Below are 25,165 nucleotides of genomic sequence, written 5' to 3'. Positions count from 1 at the left end.
ACAAAGCTTTATTGAGCACTATTGATGAGCTAAATAGAAGGATATATTATATATTCATGGAAAAGAAGGCTAAATTCTTCCCCAAACTAATATACAGATTCAGTGCAATTCAAATACAGACTGCAGATGGATTTTTCAACAAACTTGATAAGCTAATTCTAATTTTTTTTTTTGGCCACACCCCATGGCATGTGGGATCCTAGTTCCCCAACCAGGGATTGAACCCACACCCCCTGCACTGGAAGGTGGAGTCTTAACCACTGGATCACTGGGGAAGTCCCAAGCTAATTCTAAATTCTGTGGAAGAGTAAACAGGTCCCCCACCCACCAACAAAAAAGAGAAGAAGAAAAAAGTGGTAGATGCACTTGCTCTACAGATACTAAGACTTGCTATAGAGTTAAAACATCCTATAGTAAAGAAGACAAGTGGCACTGGTGCCAGGACAAACAGACCAACAGATAAGAGAGACCAGAAATAGAAACTTGATATATGACAGATATGGCACTGCCTATCAGCAGGGGGAAGGATCCAATAAGTGGTGCTGTTAACAATCAGTAATCCATATGGAAAAAATAAAAGTGGAACAAAAATCAGTTTGTTTTACGAACAAAACTGCAAAACTTTTAGAATAAAATCAAGAGAAAAATCTTTCAGATAAGGGTGGGGAGGAGTTTTTAAAAACACCACCACGAAAAGAATGATAAATTCAATTGTATTATATTTTGGAACATCTGTTCACCAAAACACCATAAAAAGAGTGAAAAACCACCATAAACTAGGAGATACTGGCCAAAAATAAAATTCAAAAAGAAGTGTCACTGAAAATTTTATTACTCAATAACAAGTTATATAAGAGTATATGGTTAAAATTAGTTTGTAATGGAATATTCAGCGTTATTTCTCTAACCTCTCAAATGCTCAAAATATCTCTCTTATAGTCACAGAACACACGAATCTTATAAACTAATTTGCCCAAGAGCCTTTTTATAGCACATCAATATCAAGGGCCCATTTCTGTACACCCTAAAGAAACTCTTGCACAAGAATAGCTGAGGGGCAAGAAAGTTTGTACTAGCAGTATGCCTAATATCAAAAATATGGAAACAACTAAAATATCTACTGGCAGAAGAAAAAGAAGTGGTAGAATTACCAAGAAAAGCATAAGAATGCTAATAAGCAAACACAGTCCAAGGTAAAGGTCACCTCTAGGATGAAGGCAAGGGAACAGGATTGGAGGTGCTCTTTTTTAAAAGTTTTTTGCTTTCTCAGGTATTCATTACATGTATTATTTTCTATGTATTAAATACATCATAAACCTTTGATTGTAAGACCATAATACATGTGGTCTTATTCATCTGCAGTGAAATGACCTCCAGGAACTTGAAAGTAAGTGAAATTGAGTAAAAGAACTATAATGGCCTCCAGGCCTATTAGATTTAACTAAAACCTGACTGAGAGCACTAGCAGTTTGAAAGAATGTACCTAATCCATCAAAAGGATTTAAGTAGTCCACGGAAGCACAGAAAATGAGCCAAAGACAAACACTGACAATACCTGTTTAAGCACTGCTAGAGGGAAAAACCTAAACTAGTGTTAGGTGACAATTCTCCATGGGTCTCACTTCTGCAGATACAGTGAGTAGAGGTACTATCTGCCTTTGCTTCAGACTATCTTTTCAAAGATGTGTGAATAGGGAAACCCTTGAAAGATATAGTATCTCTCCTTCGAAGTTAGGTTTGTTTAGTTAACGAGTATAACAAAGACACTGTGTCCCTCCCTGGCAAAAGTCAGGCAGGATTATCGCCCATTATAAAAGACTGAGGTTCCCCAAAACTCAGGGTTCCAATATTGGGATGCAAACCCACTGAGTGTGCAATATTCACCTGAGCAGCTTAGCACCACCCCCATGGGACTTGGGAAGCAAGGGGAACTGACACAAACATGAAGCTCATGCTACTCTATTGTGCTGTGAGTAACAGTCCTTTGTCTCTGACCTAGCAGTCTTATGTCTTCTGGCAGCATTCATATAACTTGCTAGCTAGGGTTAAATCTCACACTCTTCATATTTCTTGACAGCAACGAAGTAGTCTAGTCCTTTTGGCAAGGCTATTCCTCTGATGTAGGATGCTTCCAAGGTGATGCTGTTAGCATTTATTCATCTATTCTTTCATTCAACAAATATTTACTGGGTGCTTACTCTATCTTAGGAACTTCTAGATTCCTGAACGTATCAGTGAACAAACAAAAAAAGTACAAATAGGAGACAAATTATAATCAGGAAATAAGTGTTATTAACAAAAGTAAAATAGCATAAGGATACAGTGATGGAAGGGTTGGTATTTCATTTAGAGTGCTCAGGGAAGGCTTCACAGAAGAGGTGACCTGAAGTAAGGAGCAAGCTCCAGGAGCATCTGGAGGAAGAGTGTTCCAGATAAAAGGAAGAGCAGATGCAAAGCCCCTGAGGCATAGATATTCTTAATATACTTAAAACATAGGAGGTCGAGGTATTAAGGAGCTTGTGAGTGAGAAAGAATAGAAAATAAATCTGGGGAAGCCACGAACAAAATCATGCACAGCTCTGTAAAACCTCTGTATGTTGTTCTAAATAGAATGTTAGACTTTTATAAAGTTTTGAACACATTTGATTTGTATCTTTTTAAAGGATCACTTTGGTTACTGTGTGAACAGATTATTAGAGTGGATGGGAAGGATAAGAGGGGAAGTAGGGAAATTAGAAGACTATAGCAGTAAGAAATGATGAACGTCTGAGAAATATACTTTGAATGTAGTGCTTACAGGATTGCTGATTGACTGCTGATATCTACAGTATGAGATTGAGAGAGGAACGAGTCAGGATAGCTTCAAGTTTCTGCCCTGAGCAAATGTATAAGTGATATACCATTTACGTATATGGGAAACACTGGCATTAGACTTAATTAGAGTGGAGGAAGGGGGATAATCCTAACTGAAGTTCCAATCATGGGAGGACCAGAGAGGCTGAATGAATACATGCTATTAGCCTGGTACTTGCCCAGGTCATTACGATAAGTCCCCACCAACGTACATAGCCTGAGAATATATGTATCTTGCGACCTTAAGTAACCTAATTAATCATATCTATTGGCAGGGAACCTTTCACAATCTGTGTCTAACTTGAATATTTCAAACTATATTTATTTATTTGCTGTGGTATGGCTGTATTGGGACTTGCTGGAAGAAAAATTCCCAGATGATCCAGCAGGCTTTTTATTTTCTCTTTACCCCCTGCCCCCATATTCAAGTTTTTAAGATAAAAACAATTAAATTTTAGGTTTATCCAAGAATGCGAGGGCACACACTGCTGAATTGATCAAGTCTGAATTTCATTAACCTTCTACCTCCTTTTTAATAAATCTGTAGTTCTACCTAAACTTCTCTTCAGTCTAGAAAAATGAAGTAATTCCTCTTTCAGTGTAATTCCTGTGTCCTTGATAGTCTCCTTTGGGTCTTTATCAATTATTCTCTCTGTCCCAAATCTTTAACTTCTCACTTTCTTTAACCCTTCAAATTTCAAACATATTTATTTCCTTGGCCCTCCACCTTCTAGCTCCACCTGCTCTCTAAAGGAAGGCCTCTGTAGTCAAACTTTTGAAAGGAGCTCAGACAAAAAGAAAAAAAGTTGTTTCTTCTACTGTCATGAATGCCTCCTAATCCCACTGAAACTATGCTAGGGGTAACAATTACCTTTACAGAGATGAATCCAGGATTCATCCAGGTCCTTTATTGGACCATGTAATTGCAATATATTAATTAACTACTCCTTCACTTACCTTTTTAACTCTCCTTCTCAGGCTTCTGCGACATTATTGCCCTTTCCTAGTTCTCCTATCTGTGTGACTGTTCTTCTTCAACACCCTGTCTTTTAACATTTAGTGATCCTCAGTGTTCCAGCTTTGAATACTATTCTTCTTACAAAGTAATTCAAACTTCTCTCATAGTTTTAATTTCCATCGTTAGATAATGACTCCCAACTTTAAGTTCAGTCCATATCTCTCCCTGAGCCTCAGATTTAGAAACAATATTTGAAGAGACAATGGTGGAGAAATTTCTAAATCTGTTCAAAGATATCAGCCAGATTCAAAAAGCTCTATAAACCCAATAAAAAAACCTAGTACCTAGGCATAGCTAATAAAACAGCAAAAAGCCAAAGATAGACAGCATTTCTCAATAGCAATGATGGAAAAGTGTAGACAATGGTGTGACATCTTTTAAAGTGGTGAAAGAAAATAAATGATAACTTAGAATGTGACAGTCAGCAAAACATCCTTCAAATATGGAGGAAATAAAAGATGTTTCCAGAAAAACGACAACGAAGATTCACCAACAGCAATAAGCAGCCAATGATCCTACATGGTAGTACGGTAATAAACAAGGGATTAAAGAACAGCCAAAAGCATAAGTAGACGGATAAACTGAAATCAATGTTGACTGTTTAAAATATTATTTTGGGAGGTTATAAATACCTACACACAGAATGAATTTCATGACAACAACAACACAAACGGTAAATGAAGAAGAGATAAATGGCATTAAGGTATTGTAGGATCCATGCATTTTCCAGAAGTGGTTTAAAAAACAATCAATTTAGGGTAGATTCTAAGGAGTTAACAATGCGTATTGTGACCTCTAGGATTACAATAAAAGCACTGAACTGTATTATTAATTATCTAATAAAAAAGAAAAATTAAGTAGTTAAATATACCTGAATAAGTCAAGTGGAGGAAATAATGAACAAAGAAAAATGGGGCAAACAGAAAACAAGTAAGATGGTAGATTTATACTATATCAATAATTGCAGTAAAAGTAAGGAGACAAAATACTCTAAAACACAAAAACACCCTGAGAAAAAGACGAAACCCAACTGCATATGGTTTAAAAGAGACATCTTATATATGACATATAAATGTTGAAAGTACAAGGATGGGAAAACACACACTGTGTAAACGTTAGCCAAAAGAAAATATCAGACATAGTAGACTTTTAGGCAAAAAGTATTACCAGAGATAAGGAAGGATATTTCATAATGACAAGAGAGTCAATTCAACATAAAGGTATGACAATTATAAAATTACAAGCAATAGCCTCAAAATATATAAAGTAAATAACTGATGGAATTAAAACAAGATGATTCTACCATCAAAGTTGGAGATTTTTAAACATACCTTGCTCAGTTACTGACAAGCAGATTTTTTTAAAGTTAATAAGGATAACAAACCTGACCTAATATATAGAAAGAACACTACACACAACATCTAAGAATATGAAGTCTTTTCAAGTGCACATGGCACACGGACCTTATGTTGAGTCATTAAATAAGCCTCAACAAATGTTAACGAATGAAATCATTCAGAGTATATTCTTAGAATATCTGCAATAAAAAGAAAAGTAGAAAACCCCAAATGTTTAAAAATCAATCCATTTCTGAATAATAATGAAAATATGGCATATCATCATTTTGCCAATGACTAATGTCAGAAGCAGGGTAGTACACAGCAATTGACTGCACTATTCATTCAACTTCTAGTATGTTTGAAATTTTCCATAAAAAAGGAATAAAAACCAAAATCCTGTAAAAAGACTTTCCAAAAAGAATTAGAAAATCAGCATAGTCCTGTATCTGTTAAAGAAATCGATCTGTAGCTCAAAATCATCTGATAAAGAAAATTCTGGGCTCAGATGGCTTCACCAGGAAATTCTACCAAACATTTAAGAAAAACAACAAATTTAAACTTTTCCACAAACTGCAAGAAAGAAACACTGCCCAATTTGTTTCATGGAGTTAGCATACCTTGATTACAACACCTGCCTGGGATTTTATGGGAAAAGAAAATTATATGCCAATCTCTTCCATGAACACAGACATAAGAATCCTAGATAAAATATTATTAAACCCAATTTTATGTGTGCATATGTTTATATGTGTATGTATAATGAGTATTATATGGCAACCAAGATGGGTTTATTCCAAGACTGCAAGGTTGCAAACCAATTATTACAATTTACCAATCAACAGAATCAACAAGGAAAAAAATTAGAATCATCTCAATTACTGCAGAAGCATGTCATAAAAAACTTAGTGATGTGGGAATAATAGAGAGATACCTTAATCTGTTAAAAGGATCTATGAAAATATACAGCAAATATCATAGTTAATGATGAATGCAATGAATATAGAAAGCTTTCCCCTGAGATAAGGAACAAAATAAGAAAGTCAATCCCCCATGCACTAGAAGTCCTAGCCAGTGTGACAAGAAACAGACATTTAAAAAATTTACAGATTTTAAGTACAGAGTTAATAAATTAGTTTAACAATGTCTCTGGATATAAGGTCAATTTACAAAATATACTTATAATAATTAATAACTAAATAAACTTACAAAAATTAAATACCTAAGAATAAATCTAACAAAAGATGAATGAATTTACCATTTCATGGATTAGAAGATTCAGTATTGTCAAGATGTTAACTTCCTCCAAATTAATTTATGAATGCAATACAATGTCAATCAAAATTCTAGGAGTTTTGTGGAAATTGATAAGCTGATTCTAAAATTTACATACGTCCAAGAACAACAAGATCTTAAAGGACAAAGCTGGGGGACATAACTCCCAGATCCCAGAAATATTATATAACTACTGTTATTTTAAAAGTGTGGTACCAGTATAAAAATAGACAAATAGGCTAAGGGAACAGAACAGAGAATAGAAATAGATCCACACACATACAGTCACATGACAAAGCTGAAAATGCAATGCACTTGTTTCAGAAAGCTAGGATTTTTTACTATACGGTGCTGGATCACTGGCTATCCAGATTTGGTGGTTGTGGTGCAGGCAGGGAAGCTTTGACCTCAATCTTATACCACTTACAAAAATCAAACATGAAAGAAAAAATAATAAAGTTTCTAAAAGACAACATAAAATATCTTCATGGCTTGGTGAGGATACTCAAAGATTTCTTATACATGACACAAAAAGCACTAACCACAGAGGAAACGATCACTAAATCACTCTTCTATTAAAATTAAGAACTCTTATTCAGCAAAAGACATTATTAAGAGAGTAAAAAGACCACCAGAGAGAAGATATCTGCAATATATATATCCAACAAAGGACTTATTTCCAAAATAAACAAAAAGAAAATGGCTATAAATCAATAAGAAAAAGACAACTCAATATTAGATGTGCAAAATACTTGAATAGGTGCTTTACAAAACAGAATTTCTAAATGGTCAATAAGCATATAAAAAAAGGTGCTCAGGGCTTCCCTGGTGGCGCAGTGGTTGAGAGTCCGCCTGACGATGCAGGGGGCACGGGTTCGTGCCCCGGCCCGGGAAGATCCCACATGCCACGGAGCAGCTGGGCCCGTGAGCCATGGCCACTGGGCCTGCGCGTCCGGAGCCTGTGCTCCGCAATGGGAGAGGCCACAACAGTGAGAGGGCCGTGTACCAAAAAGAAAAAAAATAAAAAAAAAAAAAGGTGCTCAACAGCAGTAGTAATCAGGAAAGTATAAACTAAAATCACAATAAAATACTACTTTACTTCCACTAAGTGACTAAATTGGGGAAAAAAAGGGGGAGGGGGGAAGGGGGGGTGCAATACAAGTATTCAGGAAAATTCCCACGACTAGTGGGAATGTAAACCTGGTACACCGCTATGGATTTTTGTTTGTAAGTAAAAGTGACACTCCATAAAAATGCACTGCGTTTAATCTGTGGTTCCTTGTGTCTTCTGGCACATGAATGTGTACCCAGGTTTGCGAAACAACAAACAAGATTTAAGCCCAAGGTGGTTTGCAGGACATAAAACCCCGACAGTCTGGCTCTTGTTCTCTTTGCCTCTCTTTTTCACCCTCCATGTTGTTTTCCCCCTAGATCATGCATACCTCTGCTCATACTGTTCCCTGCTATGGACTAAATGTTTGTGTCACCCCTGCCCCCCCCAAATTATATGAAACCCAAACCCCCAATGTGATGCTATTTGGAGATGGGGTCTTCAGGAGGTAATTAGGTCATGAAGGGTGTGGACCTGGTAGGATTAGTGCCTTTTATAAGAGACACCAGAGAGCTTGCTCACTTGGGCGTTCTCTGGCACTGAGACAAAGCAGCTGTCTGTAATCCAAGAAGAGAGCCCTCACTAGGAATCAACCATGCTGGCACCCTAACCTTGGGACTTCCAAGCCTTCAGAACTGTGAGGAAAAAACCTGTTATTTAACCCACCCAGTTTATGGTATTTTGTTATGGCAGACTATGCTGACTAAAATTCTCTCTGTTTAGAACATTCATCCCCTCGCTCCTCCTGTGTTTTCCCCCCCAATTTTCATCACCAGCCCCACCCTCTTCAATTAGTTAACAATTTTTCTCATCCTTGAAAAGTTCAGGTGTATCTTAAGAAAAAACACAAACTCTCATCTTCCACAACGACTTCAATACCCCTATCCTGTGCTCCCAATCACTATGAGCACGTATCTATTATGCCATCATAAACTCTTTTAGAACAGAAACTATGGTTTATGTTCCTTTGTATCCCTCTACTGGATAATGAAAATGTAACTAACACCTTTTCCCCTTTATCATCAAAAAATTTAAAGTCAAATTTATGACTCAATTATTAAACCTGTTTAGGACATTATGACATATATGTATTGTCTCATTCCAGATTTGATTCATTATAAATCTTATTCTCCTGGGTTTCTGTTGTTCTTTGACTGGTAAAGGGCAGATGGTCCTAATGTTCTCATCTAACACATCCGATTTCTATAAATATGAATAATATATTGAAAAATATTTATTTTCTCACCTGATTGGCTTGGCTTTGCAGGTAGACTCTTCTGGCATTCAGATCTTCAAAGGGAGAAGGTCTTGAGCTTCTGTAAGGCTCACTGGTTATAACTGTCTCTTGCTGGAAGAGATGATCTTTCACTAGAGAACTGGAAGTATCCTCTTCAGCTGCCTAATGGGAACAATCCCCAAATCATTAGTTACCAGAATGTAAAAAACAACAACAAAATAAGATACCTTTACTCTAACAAAAATTTAGCAAATCAGTAAGTATGTACCACGACCATCAATGTGTATGGCAATTCCCCAAACTCAAATGTGCGTTAGGAAGCCATGTCAAAATAAAATAATATGAATTTAAAAAAAAAATCAACTTTATAAGCAAAATGGACTTTCTTAAAAAAATAACATAGGAAGAATTAGAAGGCTATCCATGCCAAGTGAGAAAGATATCTAATTACAATAAAGCTGTTAATTATAACTAAAAGTGATATATGTACACAGAAAATGAAGAAATTATGAGGAAAAAATACAAATCAATAAAATTGTTACTTTGCAAGTTTTTTTTAAAGAACTTTTTTCTTTTTACACAGTACCAAGGATTGTGCTGTGTGATACGAGGGATCGAAGAAGGAAGACAGTAGTCCACGTAATTTTAAAAGTAACTGAATGACTGAATGAATTAATTAGCCTGAACTTGCTGATTATTTAGAAGGATTCTAACCATATACAAGACTCAGTGAAGGAGATATGCTCAATCAATGACAGTCACTAACAAAATGCTTTTGGAATTTCATAAACAATATTTCTGTGAAATAAATGTTGAATAAGTGAAACTTAGCACATTACAAAACAGAAAGTCCTGAAAAGGTTTTGTTTCTTTTTTTTATTTTTTTAAGAAATGAGATAACTCTTTGCTATTATTTTTCCCGTTAGTATATAATTATTTGGGAAGAAAAAGTGACAGCCAACTAAAATTACAGAAATACCTTTACTGGCTCACTCTAAAGTAATTTAGAGTAATCATTATAGGGCTAATAATTTTAAAGGTAGAAACATTTACAAGCTTTTTTATAAAAATAAAAAACATTAAAATTTGGTATTACTTCTAATATTAAGCAATAAAGTTCATAAAAGTTATTAAAATTTGGTATTACTTCTAATATTAAGCAATAAAGTTCATAAAAGTTATAGCTAAGATATTATAAATTTATAAATGCATGTTCTGGTCCTTGCTCTGAAACAAAGAAGCTTTGTGACATTTAATTTTTCTGGAACTCAGTTTTTTCAATTAAATAATTATAATACCTATACTGTTTTATGACATGGATTGTCATAAGGATTTAGTGAGATGGTAATATATGTGAAAATGCTCTGAAAACTAAAAGCTGTTATTTTATCAGGAAGCAATTAAACTTTAAAAAATGTATCTGAGAGTCTATTGTCACTTAAAACTACATGTGTCAAACCCAGTTAATTGCTATTTTTAGCTAATTTTCCTAATAGTTGTATCAATGTGTTATGACAGTTAATGCTAAGTTATTGGAAAGGAGGTGGCTAAATAATGGTATTCAGCAAACATTCTTTCAAAATTAATGATCAAAATTGGAGAGAGTAAAAAGAATTCAGGAAGCATATTTATTTGTTCCAGGGAGTTTTCAAAATAAATGACCCAAGTAATTGTCAAAAATCATAAGCAAACTGAACAGAAGAAAACAACAATAACAACAAAAAGGTTTAGAGAAAGGGCCTAGGTTGGAACCTTGTCTTATCCAACTTGGGTATGAAATTTAAGCAATTAACTTCTCTAAATCACAGCTCCTTTTTATTATAAACTGGGTATAGTATTTGTATTAAAAATCTCAGGGGGCTTCCCTGGTGGCGCAGTGGTTGAGAGTCCGCCTGCCGATGCAGGGGACACGGGTTCGTGCCCCGGTCCAGGAAGATCCCACATGCCGCGGAGCGGCTGGGCCCGTGAGCCATGGCCGCTGAGCCTGCGCGTCCGGAGCCTGTGCTCCGCAACGGGAGAGGCCACAACAGTGAGAGGCCCAAGTAACGCAAAAAAAAAAAAACAAAAAAAAAAAACTCAGGGTTAGTTGAGATACTCAAGAGATTAAAAACTATAAACAAGCATAAACTGTATTAGTAGTGATCATAAAGTAATTATGCTTTTAATGGTGACAACTATTTTGATCAGGTTGTCTTTACTGTATTCTAATCTAACTGAGAAGTCATTTAAGAATTGTAAAATATAATAAAGCTTACTTAAAAATCTGTATCTTAACAAATACAAAATGTTTACATGACCCAGTGTTTTACTGTACTGACTGAGGTTAATTCTACTTACATTAAACAGTAATAAATTTCATTTTGATTAAAAATAAATACATTATTTTTTAAAGGGAAATATCAAAAGTATTGTTTCATTATTAAACAAATAAAATGTGTATAGTATTTGCGTAATAAATGATTTAGTTCAACTTAAAAATGCTTACCAAAATACCTGGAATTAACCTATTAATTAGAAATACTGGGACTTCCCTGGTGGCACAGTGGATGAAACTCTGCGCTCCCAATGCAAAGGGTCCAGGTTCAATCTAGATCTACATGCATGCCGCAACTAAGAGTTCCCATGCCACAAAGAAGGAGCCCATGAGCTGCAACTAAGACATGGTGCCATCAAATAAATAAATAAATATTTTTTTAAAAAAGAAATATTTCATACTACACAGTGAATTTATAACTATACACCTAAATGTGCCTCAGCTAATAAAATAACTAAAACATCTTTCAGGTGTCTGATATGGTAAAAATAAACAAACCAACCCTCACTGTTTGAAAATGTAGAGTCTGCAATCTATAATAAGGGACATATTATACATGAATTGTGAGAAACTAACATTTTTAGAGAATCCTAAACAGGAAAAGACCATTTTCCTACTATCTATGTCTCTTTCAGCAAGTTTAAATTTAGGTGTATATTAAGTTGACAAAGTATTAAAAAAAGTGGTGATAAGGAAAATGGTCATTCTCATTCACTGCTTATTCTATACACAGGAGGAAAATCCAGACCAACCATTTCTGAAAAGCAATTTTAGTAAAATGTATCAAAAGCTTTTAAAACATTCACACATTTTGACCACTTATTCAATCTAGTAAAGAAAAAAATTGTACTAAATGGAAAGAGCTTTAGGCACAAAATATTTTTCTCAGAATTTTTTAATAGTAAAAATGAAGAAATAACCTTAATGTCCTAAATTAAGGGAATGGTTATGTAAATTATGGTATGCCCACTTAATGGAATGAGTGGTCATTTGAAATTAGGTTTATGAATAATACCTACTTTGTGGAGAAATGTTTAATGTTAAAAAATCAGTATATAAAATTTTATTTATAGTATTATAACCATAAAAAGATGAAAGGTTAAAAGGATATAAAATGAATGCTAATATTATTCCTTGATGGTATGATTATGAATGATTTTCCAATTTTTCTAGAGGTTATTTACGTTTATAAGGGTGATTTCTTTTAAAATCTAGGTATATACTTTCCCCTCTTCTTTTGATATAGAGTCATAATATTTAAAAATACAATACAATTATATTCTATCAAAATAGTCAAGTAATTCAACTGACTAATGAACCAGTCACTTGCTTTTTGGCATAAGTAGATTCCTCCCTCCACCCCCCCGCCACTCTGTATTTGAGATAATAAACTGAGACATTGTTCAACCCTTGCCCTAAACCCTTCTGGATTCATGCAGAATATCTCTTTTGGTCAGTAAAATAAAATAATTTTCTAAACAAGCTAATCTTCTGAGTGTCTTTCAAATCCATTTTCTCTTCTCCATATCCACTTACCTACTCTCTTAATGCAAGCTCTCATTATCCTTTTTTGCCTCTCTTATTTTAGTAGGTTTCTAAGTGATCTCCTTGTTTCCAGTCTTGTGAAAAGGCTAGGCGTGCAAATCTGTTGGTTTTTCTACTCAGAACCCTTCTAAGGTATCCAATTATCAAAGCTCTATTGGGGAACCCTGTACACACTGGAGAATAGAGGGCCGAGAATCATTATTGTCTGAGGAACGCTTTCAAGATACATAATTTACACAATCCATAGAAACGGGCTCTCTCACCCCAGAAGCACTGAGGTACAAGATAAAGTCCAATTTTATTTCACAGGAAAAAGGAACAGACAACAAATACATGAAAAGAAGATGATGGACTTCAATTAAAGACTTAAAAATGTGATGACAATTTTTTATACGGACTAGAAAAGATGGAAAATATAATAATACTCAACACTGGCAAGGGTATGGAGAAACAGGATATTTTGCACTGTTGGTGGGAGTGCACTTTTTCTTTGAGAAAGTGATCGTATATACAGATACATACACACACAAATAATCATTGTAGCACTCTTTTTAACAAAAAAAGAAAAGGAGAAAACATCCTGTGGCTGTATCAGCACAGGACTGGTTAAAAAATTATGGTATACATATATGATAGAATTCTAAAAGCCATTAAAAAGATCTGTATGCAGTACTCACAAGATATTGCTAAATGAAAAAAAGCTAGGGACAGAACTGTTAGTATGACATGATCCTATCTGTCAAATTGATAGGATGGATGAATAGGTATTTTAAAATTTTATCAGTTTAAGGAAGGATATACACCAAACCACTGATATTTCCCTTAGGAAATATTTTATATAAAGGACTATAGACATAATAATATAAAGGTAATAAAGCGAATATGTGTATACTTATCACCCAACTTAAGAAAGAGAAATAACCAAGACAACAAATATTATATTATCAAGACAACAAATAATAGCATCCCCCACCTCTACCACTTGGATAGGTAAATATTATCTTGAAGTAGTTGTTTATTTTACAATTTCTTACTGTTCTTTACAGCTTTACCACATAAGTATTATTCCTAAACAATATTTAGTTCTAGATGCTTCTGAATTTTATTTGACCGATATCATGCTATTTGGGACATTTTGGAACTTGCTTTTTTTGCTCATTTTTTTTCATGAAACTTATTCATGTTGATATATGTAGCAATAGCTCACTCATTTTCACTTCTTTGTAGAGATGATAGCTAACACCTATTAAGCATTTTCTATGTAGCAGACATTGTCTCCAGTACTTTACATGGGTGAACTCATTTCATCCTCACAACAACCCTTTGAGCTAGTTAGCATTATTATCTCTCTATTCCACAGGAAGAAACTAAAGCTCAAAGACATTATGTAACTTGCCTAAGATAAAACACTTAATTTTTTGCTCTTTCAAACAAGGGTGCTAAGAACATTCTTCTATAGGCCTCATGATACATATATACAAGAATTTTTCTGGTACATATCCAGGGGTGGAAATGCTAGATTATAAGATACACGTATGCTCTGATTTATAAAATAAAAATTATTTTCCAAGGTGGTTTTAACAATTCATATATCCACAAGCAATGTTCTATATTCTCACTAAGACTAGGCATTATCACAACTTTCACTCTTATTTATGGATATGCTATTTAATTTCTATGATAATGGACTAGTCTTACTAAAAATTACATAGTGTTTTCTTTTCATGAACAAGAAATTTTGAGAATGAACAAAAGAACTAACATATGAATGCATAGGTCTGTTACTTTACCATGGCTCCTACCCTACTGTTTCATCATCTCTTTTTGCTTCAGATGTACTGTTTCTCTCCAGTACTGTCTAACATTTCACACTTCTGATTCTTTGTACATGTCATTTCCTCTGCCCACAAAGACTATCTTCAATTTTTCCACTAGAAAAACTCCTTTTTAGAGTTTGGGATTAACATATACACACTACTATATATAAAACAGATAATCAACAAGGACCTACTATATAGCACAGGGAACTCTACTCAATATTCTGTAATAACCTATATGGGAAAAGAATCTGAAAAAGAATGAATGTATGTATACGTATAACTGAATCACTTTGCTGTACACCTGAAACTAACACAACGTAAATCAACCATACTCCAATATAAAATAAAAATTAAAAAAAAGAACTCCTTAACATCAGCCATAAACGCCTCGAAAAGTCTGTTAATCCACTCCAAAGTTACTCCCTCCTCTGAACTTCCTCAAAAATACTTATATCTATCACCCTATATTCTAAGTGTTCTTTTATTTGTATTTTTCCCGTGAGCCAGTAATGACTTTCCCTCTGTTTTATTCCTAGAGCTTAGAACTATACCTGACACACAGTGAGTACCCTATAAATAATCAGTGATATGCAAATAACCACAAGTCAGATCACAGTATATTAATATAGATCCTTGGGAGTAACTTTGGCAATAGAAAAAAATGTAGAAAAAGAACTCCTTAAACAACAATGAAAAGTCTTCACCTGCAAAAGAAATAATTTTAATAACTGTTAAAAGTTCAAATTACACAAAAAATTCTTCACACACACCCCCGTATGGAATAGCACCTATTATTATTTGACATGTATCTTTCTAGACTTAATATATATATATATATATATGTTTATAGTCTATGTATAATTTGATTCCATTTATATATTTAGGTCTATCCATGTAGTGCTTTCTTTTACCACAAAACATACCATGAACCTCTCCCTGTGTCAATATATAAAGGTGTACCCTGTGCTTTAAAATGGTTGCAAAGAAGTTCAATATTTGTATATGTTATGTATTCTGTAGGCAAAACTCGAATTAGGGGCATTTAAATAGCTTCCAATTTTTTGGTCATATACATTTCAACACACCTCCTTATAAATACATCTTGGTGCACTGGTAGTATTATTTCCTTAGGATTAATTCCCATTAATACTAGAGAGTATAAGCTACCCTCTAGCAAACTTATGTGCCCTTTGAAAACCTCTCAAGAAAGACTATTTCCTCACATCTTTACCCACACTGGGCCTTATCATTTAACTATCTCTGCCAAACTCATATAAGAAAAAATTTTTAATTGTTATTTTATAAAAAAGATTATTTGTACTATTTCCATTATTAAAATTAATAGTAGCCAAAACATTTTTTAAAACTTGGATCAGACTGAGTAAAAAGTATTCTGGCTTAGTCAAACTTGAATGTTTTTTACTGGATTAAAACTCTTTAAAGGTAACAATTACTATGGGAAAAGGGGTGTAATCTCAAGTTAGGTGGTGGAAAATGCCAAAAAATCTTCCACAAGAGCAGAAAATCTAATGTATGATACGCACAAAGGATGTACATACATTTGCATGAGCTCCAGCTTTTAAAAAGTTGTCTATAGCAGTAATATACATCCACATTCAATGCTTTTAGTACTGTGCTGGCATTGGCTCATCTGTATTACCTAAAAAGTAAACCATGCCAATATTTCATGTACAGTGGAAATCTGTTCCACTCTCAGAGGCTGGTATAATAATTATTCTTCTATGGTTGCTCAGAGATTGTTTAGCTTTTTATTTCTCCAAGACTATTACAGCAATTTTGTGTGTAGAGGCAAAAGGATGCAGTATAAAGTAATAAAATAATTCTAGCTGTAGTTCTCTTTCAGAACATAAGTCTAGATGACAGCTGTAGAGAAAATAAATACAGATTTTGCTTTTCTCCTTCCTTTGTCCCTTCTCTCTATATTAATTCTGAGGCAGAGAAAACAGCATTGTTCTGTAAACTTTTTAAAATGTATGATTCCCAATAAACAATATAGTGCGAAAAAACCTGATATCACAGTCTATCAGTTGTTCCAAACTTTCATTCTTGTAGTTGTATTATCGCAAATCACAGGTTTGAACGTGTGACTGGGTCGTATTCAACAAGAGAAGTTTTAAATAATTATATTATTAGTTTACTTTAGCATGATGAAAAAATTTTAGATGTTCTTTGATAAAGAAATCTTATATTCTAGCATTGCATATGTTAAAAATGATATCAAAGCTATTCTTTTGGTATTTAAAACTATACAAATTATGCAAACTTAGAAAGCACAGAAAAGGAAAAAAATGACTAACAATACTACAAGCCCAACAAAATCACTATTTACACTTTGATGTAGCACCCAGCAGCAATGCATTTTATATTTGACCACCAATGTCTCCTATTCTGTTTGCTAGATTTCTTTAGTTACTTTTTATTAGTTTAAGAATAAACTAAACCTTGAATTTTCAATTTTGCATGTCTATGAGCTTTGTCTAAAAATACTAATAGCATATATAGTATTTTGTTTAGGCAACCTGAACACAGTAATCAGTGATGAAATAATATGGAAGGCATACGAGAAAAGTACTAACATATAATGTCCAGCAAAAACAAAAAAGAAAAACAAGTCCTCCACCTTATTAATCAACACAAACTACACTTTAAATGAAAAGTTAGTTTGGCTTAAATGTGGTATTAGGTTTTCAGGGATTGTTTATTGTCTGCAAATCTGTTTGTTAGTTAATAGGCAGGCAACAGTTGCATAGTTTCTGCTAACTATATAAATCTTTAGACAATCCTTTAATTGGTAAATCTATTTCTAGGATTTTATCCTAAGGTCACATTCAGAAGTACCAACAAAAATTAATGTACAAGACTGTGGAAAATAAAGTAAATGTTCAACGAAACATGAATGGTTAAATAAACTGTAGTATAGTTACACAATATAATGGCAAAATTCAAAGACTCTGAAATCAGACTGCGTGGGTTCAAATTTTATGATTTGTACTACTTAAATTCCAACCACCACTATCACTACCATTACCAATACAAACAAAAATCCTATCAAAAACACAATCCAAATGGAGAAGAGACTGATTCTGATGGTACTTTTAAAAAGAAGTATGTATTTGAATATAACATGCAAGAACAAAGGAAAACTTAAGCAGAAGAACCCAAAATCTTTTTTTTTTTTTTTTTTTTTTTTGGTACGCGGGCCTCTCACTGCTGTGGCCTCTCCCGTTGCGGAGCACAGGCTCCGGACGCGCAGGCTCAGTGGCCATGGCTCACGGGCCCAGCCGCTCGTGGCATGTGGGATCTTCCCGGACTGGGGCACGAACCCGTGTCCCCTGCATCGGCAGGCGGACTCTCAACCACTGCGCCACCAGGGAAGCCCCCAAAATCTTAATAGCAATTACCACTAGGTAGGGATAAATGATTCCTGATTTCTTCTTTATAATTTTCTAACTAATCAAATATCCTACATGAAGATTAGTTTAAGAGTCAAGGAAAAATTACATAGTGACAAAATATTATGCAAAAAGATTATATAGAGTTTTTTTACTCCCTTATTAGATAATTAAACTCAATCTAAAATATATAAAGGTTACAGGAACTTAACTATAAGGTAGGATGGTGAGAGATCACAGTAATATAAAATCCATTTTGCTAGCTAAATAAAGTTCTATCCATTAACTTCGTTTTCAGATATAGAGCCTTATTAAAATGTTACTACCTCTGAAAATGAGTACATGAACAATTCATAGCGCCCTTGACTAAAGCAAATGACTTTGAACAATAAATGTAAATCACAATCCTTTTAATCATTTGGCTCAAAAATGACCTTACTTAATTCTAAAAAAGAGTAAGTTAGTCAAGTATTTCTCAGTGGCGAAGAGAAAATATGATACCTTTTCACTTCAGATCAATTAGGTGTCACCTTTCTTCTGTCCCAAAGCATGGAATCTGAGATCTTTTCCTCTTATAATCACAAACCAATCGTGAGGTGAGTTTTATGGGTTTTGTTAGCAATCTAGCCTATCTGAGCAATAAGAACTGTTACGACTAACAACTCTGGTTGGAAAAACACTGTAAAAATAATCTTAAAGCAAATGTAAGCTAACATTAAAAAAAAACACCCCACCTAACCGGCTCATTAAAATACTTAAATAAAGAAACCAAATGAAAAGAACATTCATACCTTACTGCTGCTTGGTTTTTTTTTTCTTTTAACTCCTTAATTTTGAAGATTTTTCTTCAAAAAACCTTTCCTACCAACTATGTATATGGTCAAAATTGTACTAAACATCAGGGATAAAAGATGAGCAAGATATGATTTTAAATCCAAATAATGATGTTATGAAACCTTTCAAAGACAAGTATGAAATAGAAAGGTAAATACCTTTCTGATGATTTATGATACTGATAAAGATACTGAATTGCTGAAAGCTGAAAGTTATCTACCAGCAAATAATCAAATGTTTAGCATAGTTATTGGAACAGAACAGGTACTCAAATATTTACTGAATGAATTAATAAGTATTCAAAATGGAGAGGATTTCCACTCTGATATTTAAAGTCTTAAAGACATTTATGATCTAACTAACAGTCATTACTTCCTTGGGGTTAAAATAATTAGAGAATGGGTTATTCTTTTAAAGCCATTTTAGTTTTCTTTGCAAATAATCCCTAATAAAGTAAACCTGACATAACCACTATCATAAACTACAGTCAACTTGCACTCAAGATAATTTCAAAATGTTTATGTATGTCAAGCCCATAGGTGGTTTACAAAATAATGTACTTTGTTCCTAATAAAGTGGTTAACTGAATTAGAATACTTTATAACCTCCAATACATTCCAAAATAAGAATGATGTATGTGAAAACTTTAGCATATCATGAAATAAATGGTACTAAAGTAAACTTAAGAGTTTTCTTTGGCAGTTTAATTCTGTAAGTTGATTCTTTTTTTTTAAAATTTCACATTTTGCTAGCATCTCAGTATCCCCCAGCCCCTTTTGGTATAATTAAGGTTAATATATTATACATGCATAATCGGGCTCAGAATTTTTTAAACTAATAAGAACTGTGTTTTTTTCTACCTGAACATACTTTTAGTTGTAAAGGGGCTATAAAACCAAGATATAATACAATCTTCTATTGAAAAATGGAATTTAACCTAAGCTAGATGGTATCATCTAAAAAAGTTGAGAATGGGAGCAAGATAAAATGAACATGACTATAAATGTTAGCTTTCATTCTACTCATCTTCCTTTTCTGCTTATGTATTGGTTAGCTGTTGGTGCATAACCACCAATTACCACAAAACTGCAGCTTCAAAGAACATTTACTATCTCATAGTTTCTTTGAGTAAGAAATTTGGGAGCAACTTAGCTGAATGGTGTTCCTTAAGTACAGTTCCTCTCGCTGTGAGGACCCATGAACTGAACAGACAAATTATCTGCCCCATACACAACCAAAATACAATGGTAGGACAGGCAGAGGATAACTTATAAAACTTCTGGTTCAGAATAAGAGAAAATGGAGTCACTGATCCAAAGTAATTCTGTAATCAAGGTGGGAACACGTTAGAAGTTCCTTGAATATGGGAATAATTCTCCATAGCTCTTGGCTCTGCCCTTTGAGATTGTGGTTCTATTTCTGAGTTATCTTTCCGTTTTATGAAAGGAAGTCCATGTTTACATGTAAAATGTTTTTCAACCTGCTTCTTGCCGGTAAAATTCTGGGGATCCAAGGGGCCGCTCCTCAGACTGGTAATATTTCTACCAATTAACTCTTTTGAAAACTTTGTGAGTCTCTTGGGAATCTTACTGGGATTCACACTCTGTTAGACAAAAAGCACAGTCACAATTCTGAGACAAACTCTTCTCTACTTTAAATTTCTGCTGAGGACACCCTTAATCTGCTTTAAGCCCTATTACTTTGATTGAAAGGTTCTCTGAGGCTCACATTACATCCTTCTGAGGTTTTAACAAAGGATTTTACAGTCACACCACTGGCTTCATCTTTAGACAAACCTATTCTGAGAGTGCCCAGGATATGATCTTTGCCTGGAAGCCATTTCCTAATTTTAGCATAGTTTGACATATTGAGAGGATGAGAATTTTCCAAACCACCAAGTCCTGGTTCTTTTTGTTTGCTTAGGAGCCCTTCCTGAGCCTATTTCTCCCATCCACTGCTTTACCATAACCAGAAGTAGTACATTTTCTACTTCACTTATTACTACAGGTAACAGTGTTGCTAAACTTTCTGCTACTATATAACAGTGATTTCCTTTCTTTCAGTTTCCAATACGGTGTTCTTCATTTTCATTTAAGACCTCGTCAGCAGTCTCCTCAAAGGCTTAACTTTAAGCTTCTATCTACTGTCCCCAAGTTCAAATTATATGCCACATTTTGAAGTATTTGTTATGGCAGCACCACATTATTATGGGTAGCAAAGTCTCTATTAGTAACCAATTACCCCAAACCTAGAGGCTTAAAATGAAATTTGTTATTTTACAGTTTCTGTAGGTCATGAATTCAGGAACAGCTTAATGAGGTGGTTCCACCTCACAGTCCCTAGGGAAGTTACAGTTAAAACATCAACCATGACTGCAGTCATCTGATGGCTCATTTGGGGGTGAATGACTTGCATCCAAGATGGCTCATTAACATGTTTATTGTCACAAAACTTCAGTTCCTCACCACAAGCACATCTCCATAGAGTTGCTTGAGTGTCCCCATGACATGGCAGTTGGCATCCTCCAGTACAGGGGATCTAAGAGAGCCAAAAGAAGCTGCAATACCTTTTATGGCCTACCTTTGGAAGTCATACTCTTGTCATTTCTACCATATACTCCTTATTAAAAAACAACCCAGTAAGTATAGCGCCCACTCAAGGGGAGGAGAATAAGATTCCACCAAAAGGAATATAATTTAAGAATCTATTTTTAAAACACCACAGTAAGTAAAAACCAAGAACTAAAACTTGATATAAAAATTGCTCTTAGTGAAATTACACTTACATGGAAGCCTATTTTAGAGTCTCTAGTGACAATGCACATTTTCTATTTTATTATGAAAATAAAAACCAAGCAAGTGCTTCAGTGTATAATGAAGCTAAAATATAAATAACTCTTTTAGGTGTGTGTGTGTACGAGAGAGAGAGAGAGAGAGAGAGAGAGAGAGAGAGAGAGAGAGAGAGAGAGAGAGAGAGAGAGAGAGAGTGTGTGTGTGTGTGTGTGTGTGTGTGTGTGTGTGTGTGTGTGTGTGTGTGTGTGTGTGTGTGTGTGTAACCTGTTGGACTGGGGGCAGTGGAGAGACCTTACTATGAAACAGAGATCCCAAGGAGCTAAAAACAGATTAACTACTTGTTGCTTTGGTTATACAATAATTCTCTTTACTAGCCATTGATGGCAATATGCACAAAGTCTTGCAAACAATTAAGTCCTGTAAAAGTTTTTCCTCTATACAGTGCTATATATAGAAATGAAGTAAAACCAAAGCAGAATGTTAAAAAATTCTTTTTAAAGTTGAATTTTAACCAAATTTACTCTCTTCACAGGGAGCAATTCAGAAAATGTTTCCCCATTTCCAGCTCCATATTCTCATTGATACCAGAACAGAACTTTAGGAAACACTTAACTATAAAAAGTATACTTATTTTGCATTTTATTATTTATTTCTTATACCTAATTAACGGAAACTGAGTTTTTAAAATAATAATTAATCATCAAGAAAATAAACAGATTCATATATTAAAACACAAATAAGAACTCTTAAATATACTATAAGGATAATGGGTTAGGATACATCTATTGAAAACAAATTAGATAGACACAAAAAAGATTAAAAATTGTAAACTTGAAAAAACATTTAAGGTCACAAAATATCATTATGCATTTAAGTGAAAAAAAAAAGCTACAGAATAATGATATCATAGTAACACATGTGTACCCATTTATTTGTCCAGAAAAAAACTCAGAGGCTATATTTAAAAATACGTATGGGACTTCCCTGGTGGTCCAGTGGCTAAGACTCTGTGCTCCCAATGCAGGGGGCCTGGATTCGATCCCTGGTCAGAGAACTAGATCCCACATGCTGCAACTAAGACTTTGCATGCCGCAACTAAAGATCCCATGTGCCGCAACTAAAGATCCTGCATGCAGCAACGAAGATCCTACATGTGGCAACAAAGATCTTGCGTGCTGCAGCTAAGACCTGAAGCAACCAAATAAATAAATAAATATTTAAAAAAATATGTATGATGGCTATCATGGATGGTAGCATATCTATGTTTTATTTTTTGAACTTTACTATATTTCTCAAATTTTCAGAAATAAAAACCATTTTTATTTTCTGATTATAAATGTACATAAAACATTTTGCCATGTCCTTTAGGTGATGACTATTTTTACAATAATATGAATAACTGATTATTAATACAAGGTATACATATAAATTTGGGTTCTTTCACTATTCTCCTAAAAGTATTAATACTTTAGGAAATTAAAAGTACTAAAAAGAAAGCCATATAGCTCAGAATCCCACAATCCAAAAGTAACAAATTTAACATTTTAGCTGAGTAACAATGGGTGACAACACCATATAATTATCTGTTTTTACTACTCAATACACTGCAAGTAAATTAATAATAAGATTTTTAGTGGTCGCATGACAAAGATACCTTAATTAATTCAACCATTTCCATTCCATTTAGATAGCTTATTTTTTATTATCAATATTTCATACACACACCCCCAAAAATCTGTGTATACAAATTTTTTGTGTATCTCTATTTCCTTAAATTGATTCACTGGATCAATAGGTATGAATATTTCTTTTTTTTTTTTAAAGATTTTTTTTTTTAATGTGGACCAATTTTAAAGCCTTTATTGAATTTGTTACCATACTGCTTCTGCTTTATGTTTTGGCTTTTTGGCCACAAGGTATGTGGGATCTTAGCTCCCCGACCAGGGATCGAACCTGAAACATTGGAAGGGGAAGTCTTAACCATTGGACCACCAGGGAAGTCCTGTTTCTCTTTTTAAGGCTTTTAAATACATTATTACCAAACTTCTTTCTAAAAAGAATCTACCAATCTATATTTTCTAGCAGAGCATCAATCTGTCAACCTCATGGAAAGACACAGTCTGGGGTAATATTAATTTTTAAATCTTTGATAATTTCATAACTAATAAATGTTAATTTATACTACCTGCTGATTACTAGTGATATAAAACAGAAGGGTGTCCATATGCTTATTCATAATTTGAAATTACTTTTCTATGAATTTTTAATACAAGTACCTTGCCTATGCGGTGGGGTATCTGTGATGGTTAATTTTATGTCAACTTGGCTAGGCGATGGTGGCAAGTGGTTTGGTCAAACACCAGTCTAACTATTGTGAAGGTAATTTTCATATGTGACTAACATCTAAATCAGAGACTCAGAGTAAAGGAGATTATCCTCCATAAAGTGGGTAGACTCATTCTGGAAAGACTTAAAGAAAAGACTGACGTCCCCCAAGGAGGAAGGAAGTCTGCCTTGAGACTGCCTTCTGACTCAAGAGCAAAACATCAACTCCTGCCAGAACTTCTGGGATGCCTGCCTACCTGCTTACTCTGTGAATTTTGGACTGGCCAGTTCCCACAGTCACATGAGCCAATTCCTTAAACAAACAAACCGAACAAAACCAAGTCCTCTTTATACATATTAATAAATACATACATATATATGTGTGTATATATATATATATATACATACATACACACATTCTATTGGTTCTGTTTCCCTGCATTTCCTGACATATACAGTGACCAGAAATTTCTTAAGAATTTATATGAATTGTTTATTTATTACGGCTAGTGATTTCCTCCACAACCTTTATGTCTAGAAATTCCTTTTAATCCAAACTACTTACTTGTAAGTTGTCTTCTGCTCCTTCAGTTTCATTTTTAAATGCTGGGCATCCTAAGAAAACGGGTAAAAGTTAATTAAGCATAGAATTTTTGTTTTAGATTTTAGTATTGCTGACTCACTGATAATACCACTATGATATTGTAGAAGACTAATCAGAGATCATTCTGGACTGCCTGGCAACCAGTCAGATGTTGGTCACTCATACTTGCCCCTCTGTTATACAGAGAATAAAGCAATTGTTTTCCTCTTCTACAGGTAAATTTCCAGTTACTTACTTAAAGAGGTGTTTTCTGTGAAAGTACGCTATCTCTGGCAAGCCCTGCCTCTGATTTCTCTCAAATACTGAAACTGTCAGGAAAAGTATATGCACCACTCTCTTCTGGTGTTTAGGTAATACCCACGTGATTTATTCAATTTTTCTAAGTACTCTGACCCAGGAAACAGTATTTAGTACCCCCAACTAGGATTTTAGTAGCTTTAGTAAGGCAAAAAAATGAGCCTTAATCCACTGTTGATAGTCAATAGCCAATTGTTGCTATTGACTTTTGTGTACCAATGCCTCTATATAAGTTTTCATGGCGTTCAAGAGTGCCTTTAGTTCCAATAAATTAATAAGGAAGGATTTACCATAGGAAAGTATTCTGACTTTATGCTACCCTTGAGACATAGCTATCATGGAGATGAAGAGAAAGCTGCCCTATGGAAAGGGTGCATAGTTTATTCTTAC

General features: G+C 34.2%; 1 protein-coding gene across 2 annotated transcripts in view; it reads right to left on the bottom strand.

Annotated features, from left to right (window-relative positions):
• Positions 1–25,165, bottom strand: part of SPRED1 (sprouty related EVH1 domain containing 1) — a 119,786-nt gene that overhangs the window by 21,375 nt on the left and 73,246 nt on the right. For both annotated transcript variants that reach the window (XM_033851435.2, XM_033851434.2), the window contains exons 4-5: positions 24,440–24,489; positions 8,841–8,993 (exon numbers count right to left, since the gene is read on the bottom strand). In XM_033851435.2, the coding sequence (XP_033707326.1) occupies positions 8,841–8,993; positions 24,440–24,489 (203 nt within the window). The remainder of the gene's footprint in view (positions 1–8,840; positions 8,994–24,439; positions 24,490–25,165) is intronic.

Source organism: Tursiops truncatus, chromosome 2, assembly GCF_011762595.2.
Source record: "Tursiops truncatus isolate mTurTru1 chromosome 2, mTurTru1.mat.Y, whole genome shotgun sequence".
NCBI lineage: Eukaryota > Metazoa > Chordata > Mammalia > Artiodactyla > Delphinidae > Tursiops > Tursiops truncatus.
This window is presented reverse-complemented; position numbering and strand designations above follow the sequence as displayed.